This window comes from Botrytis sinoallii (assembly GCF_014898435.1).
Source record: "Botrytis sinoallii strain Bc 23 chromosome Unknown BSIN_010, whole genome shotgun sequence".
Taxonomy (NCBI): Eukaryota; Fungi; Ascomycota; class Leotiomycetes; order Helotiales; family Sclerotiniaceae; genus Botrytis; species Botrytis sinoallii.
The window spans coordinates 285,259-297,150 of NW_024066037.1; the positions used below are offsets into that span (position 1 = coordinate 285,259).

Consider the following 11,892-nt stretch of genomic DNA (forward strand, 5'->3'; position numbering starts at 1 on the left):
AATACACGACATTGCAAAGTAAATATGTAGGTGAAATTTATATTCATCCTCTTCAATTCAAACCATCATTCGAGAATAGAGGTTATCTATACCAATTCTATTTTGGTTGATTGACAAGTTGAGCATCAGAATTGGAATAATATCATGACATAAATCTCAGAAGCTCACATATCAGTATCATGCAGCCAAACTCTTGCTCCCTTCGGAAAATAAGAGACGATATGACAACTCCTAGAGCAAAGGAAGACTCTTCTCCTTCAATGGCTCCCATCAATCAATCCCAAGGCCCCAAATCGGGTGATCTGCCTCCTGAGTTGATGGATATCATAAAGCCTGCTCTACAATTTGGCGGTCTTTCTGGTATGTCCTATTCTCGGTCAATCAATCTCTATCTCCTGTTTGTAGAAACAGAAACATTTGCACGCCTCAGCAACACTTTCGACTCATTATCACGTGTAAATATTCACACAACTCTCCTAGCCCCCTCATTCATTTTACACATCAATCATCACCTTCCCAATCTCTAATACCATCAAAGCTAACAAGCACCCTCAGCACTTTCCGGCACTATAATTGGTGGGTTTTCTGGTATCCTCGTGTCTCAAACTCCAGTTCTCTTCGCCGTCGCCAGCTCTATTCAATGGGGCATTCTTGGTACCACCTTCTGGGGAACCCGTACTGCCCTTCTCTCCCGTTATAGGACCGCGTCTATATACCCGACGCCGCAAGAGAAAGCGCTCTCAACTTCCCTGGCCGCTTCTCTTGCTGGCGCTACTGGAGGTATACTGCGTGGCCCAAAGAACATTCTGCCTGGGTTTGTCGTTTTTGGAGCTGCTGGGTATGTGGGACAAAAGATCTATGATGCTGTGGACGAGAGAAAGATGGAGGAGTTGAGGTTGGAGGAAGGTGCGAATAAAAAGAGTGGAGATGATTGGATGAACTCGAAATGGGTGCCGTGGAAGAAATTATCCGATGACGAGTATGAAGGAATGTTGAAGGAAAGACTGTTAAAGGTCGATGCGGAGATTGCAATTCTAGACGAAAGTCTGCAGGCTTTACGAGAACAGCAAAAAAACGAGGCGGGAAAGCTTCAAGGAACAGTTGAAAAGAATCATTAGCTTCCTGTCTAGCTTCTATATACCATTGAAAAAGAATCTTCGGCTATATGAAGTTTTAGCATTGAGTTATTTGTAGCCTGCATTGTCTCTTTGTGAAGATCCTCAAATACAGCATGTGATCTATTTCAACATACGAAATTTAATGGATTTAGTGCTACATTTACATTACGCCGTTCATTTCCTTCCCAATCAGAATTTATTGCCCGTACAAAGCTTTTTTGGTATCTTCTGGTTCACCGTGATGACTATCACTCCTCATCATCCTTCTTTCCAGATCTATTTCTTACCCACTCCTCAGCGATCGCTCTTACTTTCTCTTGTGACTTTTTGTCACCATTAGCCTCCTCCCACTCGGTCCATCTTTTGAACCACCCCATCGCGCCCTTGGGTTTCAATCCCTTGATTCGAGCTACTCGTTCAAACACACCCCTAACAATGCTCTTATCACCTGCCTTAATTTCTAGATCCAAAAGCTGGCCCCAAATATCCAATCGCTTACTCCATTTTGCCAAAACACCCTCGAAAATTGTGCGCCCACGTTCTGGAGAGCCATGCTCAGAGCGGAACTCTAGAGCTGCAAATTTGAGCGTCAAGGGAAGATGGGTGTGTGGAGGAAGAGATTGAGTTGCACGTGGAAGGAGAGCACGACCACGATCAGGGGCCCCGAGAGTATTGAAAAGAAAGTGTGCATAATTGACCCAAACGGTGGGAGATTGTGAGAATTTCTTAGTGAGAGCTTGGAAAAGTTCATCGGCTTTCTGTATGGCTGTTAGCTTACATGTTTGAGATTGTATGGAAGTATCCCTTACCTTGTTTTTGCCAGATTGAATATAGATACTAGCTAGTCTCTCGTGAACCTCTTGAGCATCGTTGTACTGGCAAGCTCGCTTAAACACAGCTTCGACAGTTTCATCACTTCCATATGCAATCTCCAAATTGAGAAGAGCGAGCCAGATATTAAGCTTCTCAGTTTCCTCTCGCATGTTGATAGTTTTGATGGCACGCTCAGCGATCTCTCTGGCCTTGCCTAGCTCGCTGAGTTGCATCTGGAAAGCCATATACTGGGTCCAGAGACTGGAAGAGTCTGGCTGACCCAAAAGGAGGCGCTCGAAGTCACTGACAGATTGCGGTCCATTGGCATCAAGGTCACCTGTTCTATCAACCTTAATTTCCGCCTTTCTCTTCTTCTTTTTAGGTTTCTCTTCGGCGGCTTCGTCATCGGAATCTGCATTGGACTGGCCATCAGCTTGGTCCAGGAGGTCAGCAGACCAATCAAATCCGCCGGCGCTAAGAGCTGGGACATCGCCTTCAGCATCAGGCATTTCCTCGTCAGAATCCGATGCTTCGTCTCCGTCCTCTGCGGCACTTTCAAGGTCTTGCACATCATCAAGGTCAATACCGCCTTCACTGTCATCGTCATCATCATCATCATCGATGTCCATACTGTCAAGCTTGACGCCATCCACACCATCATCATCACTCTCATCGTCAGACTCGTTTCCGTCCTCAAAGTGTGAAGCTTTCATAGAGAAACTAATGCGTTTCTTCTCGGTGTCCATCTTCAATACGATAGCTTTGACCGCATCACCTTCAGAGTACAATTTTTTGACGTCGTGGACACGCTTTTCGGCCATTTCACTTTGGTGACAAAGGCCGCTCACATTCGCAGAGCCATCAACAACAATAAAGACACCGAAATCCTCGACTTTACGGATTTTTCCGGTAACAACTTGGTTCACTTGGATATCGTTGAAGGTCAAAGGCGCAACGTAATCTTTGTCGATAACAGAAGGCTTGAGACTCAATTGAACATGGTTCAAAACTTCGTCTACAACTGTGACTTTGCCTTTGACTAGTTGGTCGACCTGGAATTCGGATTTCCAGTCTTTGATATAAGAGTCCGAAAGGTCTGAAATTCGAACATACGCTGTCACATTACCCCCCAAGTTGACAAACAGCCCCTTGTCAGCAACGTGTTTGACAAATCCACGCACGATGTCGTTGACTTTCAGTTGTGAAATGGATGTGATTTCTGGATCTTGAACTGCTGCTGATGAGCTCATCACTCTGGATGCTCTAGTCGATAATCGAACGCGTTTGTTTGGAACATCGATATCAGTAACGCAGACACGAACAATATCATTCTTAGAGTATTTGGAAGGATCAGCTTCTGAATAGTCGTCGCAAAGGTCTGTAAGGTTTATTGGCGCAGAGATGCTATCAGTAAGCTGTATCATGACCTGTCTTTCATTGACTCTGGTTACTTTTCCTGGTACGATCATGCCTTGGCTTAGCTTATCAAAAGTAAGTGCTTCAGAATCTTGACTAGAGCGGGCAGACAAATCTAGACGGTTTGTTTCAACATCAACGCCCTTGACGTGAACTCGAATGGCAGATCCAACGGGAAAGTTTGCTGCTAGGTCCTTGAGTAATGATACATCATCTGATACATCTAGAGCGTTGATTCGGCCACGCACATTGGGAGATAGATTTACCCAGAGGCAATCAGCTCCAACGTTATTAACGAATGCTAACCAAGAAGAGCCAACCTCAATTTTGTCCAAAGATACAGGGTCTTGTGCAGACTCAGTTTGATCACTAGGCTTAGCGGACAGTTCAAAGACTAAAGTCTTGCCAGATCTGTGACTGATAGGCAGGAAGCGATGGTTACGCGCATCGTGTATTCCTAAGACACGAACGTCGACAATTTGCTTCGGCGAGAATGATTTGAGAGGCTGCTTTTTGGATTTTATCTCCGACCAAGAGTCAAAGGCTTGTGACACATCAATTCGGCCCTGGATGTTATCGGCAAGTTGCACATTTACTTGGGTATCCTTAACAGACGACACCCTTGCCTTCGTAAGGCGACCAAGTGTAATGTCGTCAATACTCTTGATAGTTTCATCGATAGGGTTTACAGCTTCCAAATTGGTACCAGGGGCTAAAGGCTCATTCGACTTTTTGTCGGAAGTAGCATCAGCCATAGATAAAAGAAATCTTCGTTGTCCATGGTCGACAGTGAGAACCTTGACCTCTACTGTTTGGTACTTTTTAAATCCAAAGTCTGGTAAACGAAGGTTCTTCTCAGGTATCTTATTCTTAGGCAGAAGCCCCGTAAGACTGCCTCCAAATTGCACAAAGACTGCTGTCAATGTTATGTTTTTAACGAATCCATGTACAGTCTTCTTCTCTTTGACGTCATCGAACATTCTCAGTAAAGTCTTATTCTGAGCGGCCTTGACAAGTGCAGGTTTATTCGTTAAGACGATCAAACGCTTTTGCTCAAGCTTGTCCAGTACAGCAAGATCTGACAATACTTGACCAACACGAATATTCTTGAACGAAGAACGGCTTTTGTTCTCAGATCCATCAGTAAGCTGACCGACAGGTAGTATTGCTTTCAAGCCTAGTCCTTGGATCTCGACAGAAATGTCGTCGTTCGACTTTTCTATAACGAGAGCGGACACAATCTCGCCAATTTTGAGATTCTTCAACGCGTTCTGCTGTGCCAGTCCAAAGACGGAAGGATCTTTGCAAGAAACAGTTAATTTCTTGGCCTCGGGATCGACCTTCAAAACATGAACGTTGACGACTTGTCCAATTTTGAAATGTTGGTTAGGGTCCTGTATGTAGGCCTCGCTCATTTCTGAGACTGGCAAAAACCCTCGAACAGTGCCGTAAAACTGAACTACCGCACCAGTCTTCAAAATGTTCACAATAGTACCAGGACTTTGCATCCCAACAGTTATGTCATCATACGAGATCAAAGCAGGTGACTCGGAATTGACAAGTGTCTTCTTGAGGGTTAATCGAATTTGCCGTTTTCCAGGATCTGTAGAGAGAACACGTGCTGTGACGGCCATTCCTTCTTTAAACTTCTTTTCGGGGTGAAGCAATTGTATATCTGCAAGGTGAGTTTCTGGAACAAGTCCAGAAATGTTTTCGGCCAAATTAACCAGTAGTCCGCCAACACCTTTGTCATTGACAATTAGCTTTTCAACCTTTCCCTTTACGACCTCTCCAATCTTCAAATCTTCAATTCGCAAGTAAGGCTGTTCCAGAACACTTTTCTCCAAAGAAATGAGGTATACACCATCAAGAGAATTGTAACCAAGGACACGACCACGGTGGACCGAGCCTACCTTATATGGCCCTGTTGTTTCTTCCAATGTCTCTATCTTTCCGTCCTTGACTCTAGATATGTGGACGAATCCAGGAATCCCTTTGACTCCCACATCGACAAAAAGACCGACTCCAGACTCGACTTTCTTGATTGTGACTTCTTCGACGATGGTAGACAAAGGTAGGGTGTCAAGTGGATTCACTTTGTTTCCGGGCTTCCCCGCTTGCTGTTGCGACAACGACGTAACATGGTCAAGGAGGGAGATGCCAAGTTTTTGAGGATCCGAATTTGGAAAGGTGCAAATAACTCTACCCCTAACCTTGGCACCAATCTTGAATTTCTTTTCCAGCTCCTGGTTCATAACACTAGTTCCAGAATGCATCAAATCTGCAGTAACATCAGCCATACCCATGACCTTTCCAGTAAGACCCCTGGAGCTGACATCAACAATCAAGGTCTCGACCGCAGTTCCTGGGAGGAACGCATCAACCGTTGGAGCATCTGTGAGATAGTTCGATTTTTTCACATTGCCGATCTTCTGAGTGTCTGCGCATAGTTTGACAGTCTTCCCGTTAGAACTCAGACCGGTGACCATGCACAAAAACACTGCGCCTTCTTGAACATCGGCCAATACTACTTCGTAGCCAATATCTTTTGCGCCCATGAAACCACGAATACCAGAATCTTCAAGTCCAATGTTCATAATTAAACCGTGATCTTCGACACTTGTGACAGATGCCATCAAAGTGGTATTGGCGATGAGATTTTGTGGAGTGACGCCATGATTGGCATGTTGTGGTCGAAGGGATAATTCGATTCTTCGTTTTCCTTTTCCTAGTGTGGCTGTATTTGTATCGTCGCTGGTAGAAACAACATATGCCCTTAGGTATTGCCCCATAGAAAAGATTTTCTTCAAGTCAATATCCTCCACCTCAAGTTCGTCATCTGCATCATCTTCCTCAGCGGCCGCAATCGCCTCAATCCGTTCTGTCACTTTGTCCGAGATCGAAGTAATGGGTACATAGCCCGTCAGGTTATTTGGCAGTGATATAGCAATGTCTGTAGCATTGATCTGGGACACCTGGCCAAGAACTAAAGAGCCCGATACTAGTCTCTGCGAATTGTAAGCCGCAGTCAACTACAGTATCAAGTGGTTTGTAACACATACCTTATAGCTCAATCCTTCAATTTTGACAGTCTCTTCCTCAACTTCGCTATCATGAGTTGTCTTCTTGCCCTTGCCTTTACCCTTTCCCTTCTTCCTTACTTTTGTAGCATCTCCTCCTTCTTGATCTTCGCCTTCAGGCTTGGAAGATTTAGCACCATATTGTTCAAATAGAACATCTCTGGTGGCATCAATCTGGATTTGTTTATGTTCCAATGGAGTTAATACACTTGCGCCACCTCTTGGGAAAGCCACTTCCTCCTCCCTGACTCTTGAAATTTTCGTCGCTGGTGGTAATTTTGTGGTCGATGTGCTTTTCCCCTCTTTCTCTTCTGCCCTGGGTCGTTTCGAAGGTCGATCATCAGATTCTGAGATTTTCTTAGATCGCATGAATGAATCATTGGTAGGACCAGTCTTTCTCTTCTTATCGAGTGGCGCCATTGTTATTAATTGAAAGGAATGGCTCGTGAATGTGAAGAAAAGAGATATCGAAGTCGCACAGGAAACGAACGACGACTTCGAGCTTCACAACTTTTTTTTCTTCTTCCTATCAATAATCAAAAAAATTGCAGGGATTAATGAAAGACCGACACTCCGCATCATTCTGCACCTGCCTCGATAAGGCTGACACACACAAGGCTGACTGACGCAAGGCTGACACCATGGTGGGCTGACCTCGGGAAAATGACAGACACGCAGGCCCGACACGGTTATCTATCTAATCTGTACTCTATCTGTACTCTGCCTGTACGGGGAGACGGGTAACTAAATGTAGTAAGTTGCATTCACGAAAATCACAATACAAATAGGAATAGTCCAAATCATACATATTCATACATATTCATCATACCTTAGTATCTACTATCTCTTGATCGTGATGTTTGATGGTGTTTTATAGATGATTCAAGGTTCTTGCTTCTAGCTTTTCTGCTACTGCACTCGTTATTGCTTTTTGGCTCTTGGGCTCCGGAATGATTTAGTCACATGGTAATTTAGAACTGCTAGGTACATACAAACGTTATCACAATTCAGAGATACACGCCGACGTACAGTAAACTCTGAAAACTAAGTTTGAACACTCACGATCCCACGTACTTAATCTCCATCCACACTTTCACTGGTCCCCAGATATTGAATTCCTTTTGTTTTCGATCCTCGACTTTATCTATCGCCAGTAAGGTGACTACACATTTTCCGTTTGATACCACAGCGTACAGAGTATTATTAGAACGACCAATCCAAACACCCTTGCACGGGGCAAATAACCTTGTTACTCGCGGGGCAGCAACATATGTTATTTAGTGATATGAGGCTTTAGAATCATTTCATTAAGCAGCCGCGCCCCTTGGAGGAATTTGAAAACCGGTCGTCCGAGTAGTCAGGAGTAATCGATCTTGGAATGCTACCCTCACGCAAACGATCAAAACTAAATCCTTCCAAGGACCAGTCACCGTCTTCTTCAAAAAATACCGCAGAACCGGGACACACTACTACCAACAACGGTCAGCATGGTGCAGCTTCTAACAAAAAAGTAAGATGCCCAAGTTCCGTTGCTGTTGAAACGAGTTTGTGTCGGTGTAGTGAAGCTAACGAGGTAATAAAGCTCGGATCGAGAGCGAGTTGGTATGGAACTTGGCCGCGAAAATCTACTGTTTCTACACAGGTTGTGAAAGAGACAATCTTAGCTGATAAACCATCGAACGGGAATATGGCGACGGAATTGAGCCATCGCGATCAACGAAAACCTTCATCAGTCACTTCCAGGCCTCCATCAATGTACCCAGGGAAAAGCAAACCAGCATCGGAAATAACATTGAGCGTTCCACCGCAGGAGACTTCGAAAAATAAGACAAGCAGCAAGAAAGATGAGAATGTAGCCCGAGATGTCGAAAATCCAGAAACACCTCCAAGAACCCGATCGTTGGGGGAGTCAGATACACCCAAAGAAACAAACTCGCAAAGCTCGCCGATTGCTGATATTACAAAGGGGCCGGTCACATCTCAAGGCTGGTTAGGCTGGTTAGGCATGCCATCGCAAACATCAAAGGAGTTAAAAGTGTCTAGTCCTGTGGTGGAGGAGCCTCAAAAACAAGATACTGAAGAAGTCCCATCAAATGAGACAATTATACCAGAGCAGGCAATGGCAGAAGAAGCAATGGAGGCTCCGAAACAAACATTATCAGCATCGAGGTCATGGTTTAATTTATGGTCAGCCTCTCAACCTCCAATTCCTGCAGAACGCCCAAGAGAACCAGTTTTAACCCAAGAATTGGAGAGCAATCCCATCAAAATTATCAAAGATGCATCGAAAGATGCACCTAAATCTCCACAATCGACACCGAGTAGATCTACAACGCAACCTGGTGGGTCTAGTTGGGCATCGGCGTTTTGGTACTCCGACAACACCAAAAAGGGTACCGAGCCTCTGGAGGATAGCAGTAAGGGGGAAACTGGCGAGATAGCAATCTCGGGCGAGCAATCTCAAAATCATCCGCTTCCAGCTCAAGCTGTTCCAGCCGTCGATACTAAGTCATTAAATGGGGACAAAAAGCCAAAAGCGGCCGGCAAGAAAAGTCGACCGAAGTCTGTAGATATCGAGGAAATCTCTCAAAAAACTGCAAGTGCACAACTAGATGATGCATCCAAAAAAGTCACCACCCCATCCAACATCCCCTCGCCGCCTAATCTATTGTTACCGTCCGTACAAAGTACTTATCATTTGATGGAAAATCCATCATTCTTACGGCAATTGACAAGATTGATTGTACGTGGCCGACAGAAACCCATGAAGCATGTATCTTTGGCGAAGGAAGTACCAACAATTAAGAATGCAGTCGCCATAGGCGTACATGGTCTATTCCCTGCACCTCTGTTGCGCAAGCTCATCGGACAGCCCAGTGGAACTTCAATAAGATTCGCTAATCATGCAGCGGCTGCTATAAAGCGGTGGGCAGATGCACATGGGTCTCCTGGTTGTGAAATAGAGAAAGTGGCACTTGATGGCGAGGGGAAAATCTTTGAGAGGGTGGACAAACTCTGGAAACTGCTCAGTAATTGGACAGATCGATTACGTCAAGCAGATTTCATTATGGTGGCTGCTCATTCACAGGGTGTCCCGGTTGCTTTGATGCTTGTCGCAAAATTGATAGAAGAGGGCATAGTATCGTCAGCGAGAATTGGCGTATGTGCAATGGGTAAGTTGCGAGAAATCACCCTGGTATACAAATATCGCTAACAAACCATTAGCGGGTGTGTCATTAGGTCCTTTTGCTAGTCACCAAACTGGATATCAAGCAGCATTATTCAACGAGATGATTACAGAACTCTTTGAATTTGCAAATTACGAAAGTGAGGTTGCAAAGCATTATGAAAGGGCCCTTCGACGGGTCTTGAAATATGGAGTAAGGGTGACTTTTTGCGCGAGTATTGACGACCAACTCGTATCTATTGAGGCATGTCAACACATTTTCTCGATTTTGTTGATGTCATTACTAACAGCATCCTAGTCCGCCATCTTCTCGCCAGCAGAACATCCCTATATTTACCGAGCTGTATTTGTGGATGGACGCATACATGCTCCGGACTTTATTGCCCACTTAGTCGGCTTCGCGTTGAAATTGCGCAATCTTGGTGTCTCGGATCACGGGCTCATTCGTGAACTATCGGCACCTCTAGCTGGAAGTCTCTATACTGGTGGTGGTCACTCTCGTCTCTATGACGATGACAAAATATATGAGTAAGCCTTCTCTTATTTCGACGAAATTGTTTCCTGCTTTATTAACATGTATTCTCAGCATGGCAATGGATCATGCCCTTACCACTACTTCAGTTCCCGACGTACCTTTGCACATGTCCCAATATGCCCCGCCTACAAACGCAAATCCCTACGTTTTACCCTGGATCATGCGTGGTGTTCTCGAGGAAGAATTCGTGAAAACAGAACTGCACAACGAAGCAGTAGAACTACTGAAGCAATTCGATGATTGGAAACCCACTACTAAAGTCTTACAAGACGTAAAGTACAGGCTGGAAGCTGTTAGATCCAAACTATGAGGAAGAGTCGGCATTGTACATCACTTTGAACGGGAGTTTTAGAATTTGTGTATTATAAGATTTCGTTTGGGATTTCGGGAGGCGTAACTTTGCATATACACTATATATATAGGGATTTGGAGACCGGGACACATGGCATAGGATGCGAGCGTAGGCGTAGGGGAATTTACTCAGGCTTTATTTATACTTTTTAACTGGAAATCTGACGTCCCAATTGATTGCCTTCGGGCGTAGCTTTTTATGTGACTTCAAATTTATTGATATCTTTCCTTGCATTCAGAGTTGATTGTCAAACGAAATGGTTGGTAAGATTCAACCTACCTCTATTGCGCTACTATTCATGCAATCTAGCAGCATATCCTTACTGCTATATCTTACTTACTGCAGGTTTGCACGTCATGATTCTGTCACTCTATTTTATTGCATAGATCAGAAGACATTACACAATTCTCTAGCTCGACGTAAATCGCAGCATATCTGCCTAGTACCCCTGGACCACATGATAGTTTTCAGCCTTCCCATTGACGTTCAGAACCAAATATTGTTTTCAGTTCAGATCACTCTCATCACATTGTTCACCAACAGTCATCATGGTCTTTCAGATTCAAATTGATGGATTACATTAGCTTCTACCTTTTGTTGATATGCGTATAATGTGTTGCGTCTATCAGACTATCACGAACTCGCTTAGTTCGCATCGGTAAGGTTAGCAAGCGCATGGGAGTATATATCATGCATGTATTGAACTATTTGATCACCACCACAAGTCGACGCATTGCTACCAACCAAGATCGAGTCTTCACACATACAGCAAAGCTCTTGTCATAGGTTGGAACATTCAGAGCCCACTATTCATTTAACCGTTCGTTTCACCACAATTTTGATTTCGACGACACTTTCGGTGCAGCTGTATTTTCACAATCGATCGTCGATTCGTTTGCTACTTTTTCTTAGCTCGTCCATTGCTCACCGGGCCTTTCTTCGCTACTTTGTTACAGTTCGTGCCACATGAGCCGGTTACCTTGGTGAGCATTTCACACCATACCTTTGACAGAGCTGGTAAGAAAACAAGCAGATTGCATGGTAAAGCGAGCTTTGAGTGAGATCAAGTTGGAGAAAGCTACAGTGAAGGCAACGGTAAAATGAAATGTATACACAAGTTTGCTAAGAAGACATGAAAAGACTCGGGTAAGAATCAAGTACCCCTAGCTCGGTTTGGAAAGGGGTCTAATTCTTTCTCTCTCATTAAATTACATCCCTCCTTTCACTCCTCCCACAATTACACCCAGGCGGAAGAGAAAAATCTCTACTTTCAATGACAATATTAGATTGTTTATACGTATAAAAGTACTTACAATATATTAAGTATTATAAGTAAGGACATACCCAGTCTCCACTTTCTGGTGACTGAATCCTTTCTATAGATCTATGTT

General features: G+C 44.2%; 3 protein-coding genes across 3 annotated transcripts; 2 read left to right on the forward strand and 1 right to left on the reverse strand.

Annotated features, from left to right (window-relative positions):
* Nucleotides 1–179: 179 nt before the first annotated feature.
* EAF02_006249 (uncharacterized protein) lies at nucleotides 180–1,118 on the forward strand (the record flags this gene model as incomplete). The annotated part of the gene is made up of 2 exons (XM_038902297.1): nucleotides 180–360; nucleotides 556–1,118. The coding sequence occupies 2 exons, from the start codon at nucleotides 180–182 to the stop codon at nucleotides 1,116–1,118; spliced, it is 744 nt and encodes a 247-aa protein (XP_038757517.1).
* A 248-nt stretch (nucleotides 1,119–1,366) lies between these two features.
* Nucleotides 1,367–6,847, reverse strand: EAF02_006250 (uncharacterized protein; the record flags this gene model as incomplete). Its single annotated transcript, XM_038902298.1, has 3 exons — nucleotides 1,367–1,876; nucleotides 1,928–6,355; nucleotides 6,410–6,847. 3 exons carry the CDS (start codon nucleotides 6,845–6,847, stop codon nucleotides 1,367–1,369), a joined length of 5,376 nt encoding a protein of 1,791 aa, XP_038757518.1.
* A 958-nt stretch (nucleotides 6,848–7,805) lies between these two features.
* EAF02_006251 (uncharacterized protein) lies at nucleotides 7,806–10,459 on the forward strand (the record flags this gene model as incomplete). The annotated part of the gene is made up of 5 exons (XM_038902299.1): nucleotides 7,806–7,937; nucleotides 8,010–9,600; nucleotides 9,653–9,858; nucleotides 9,913–10,142; nucleotides 10,201–10,459. The coding sequence occupies 5 exons, from the start codon at nucleotides 7,806–7,808 to the stop codon at nucleotides 10,457–10,459; spliced, it is 2,418 nt and encodes an 805-aa protein (XP_038757519.1).
* Nucleotides 10,460–11,892: the final 1,433 nt, after the last annotated feature.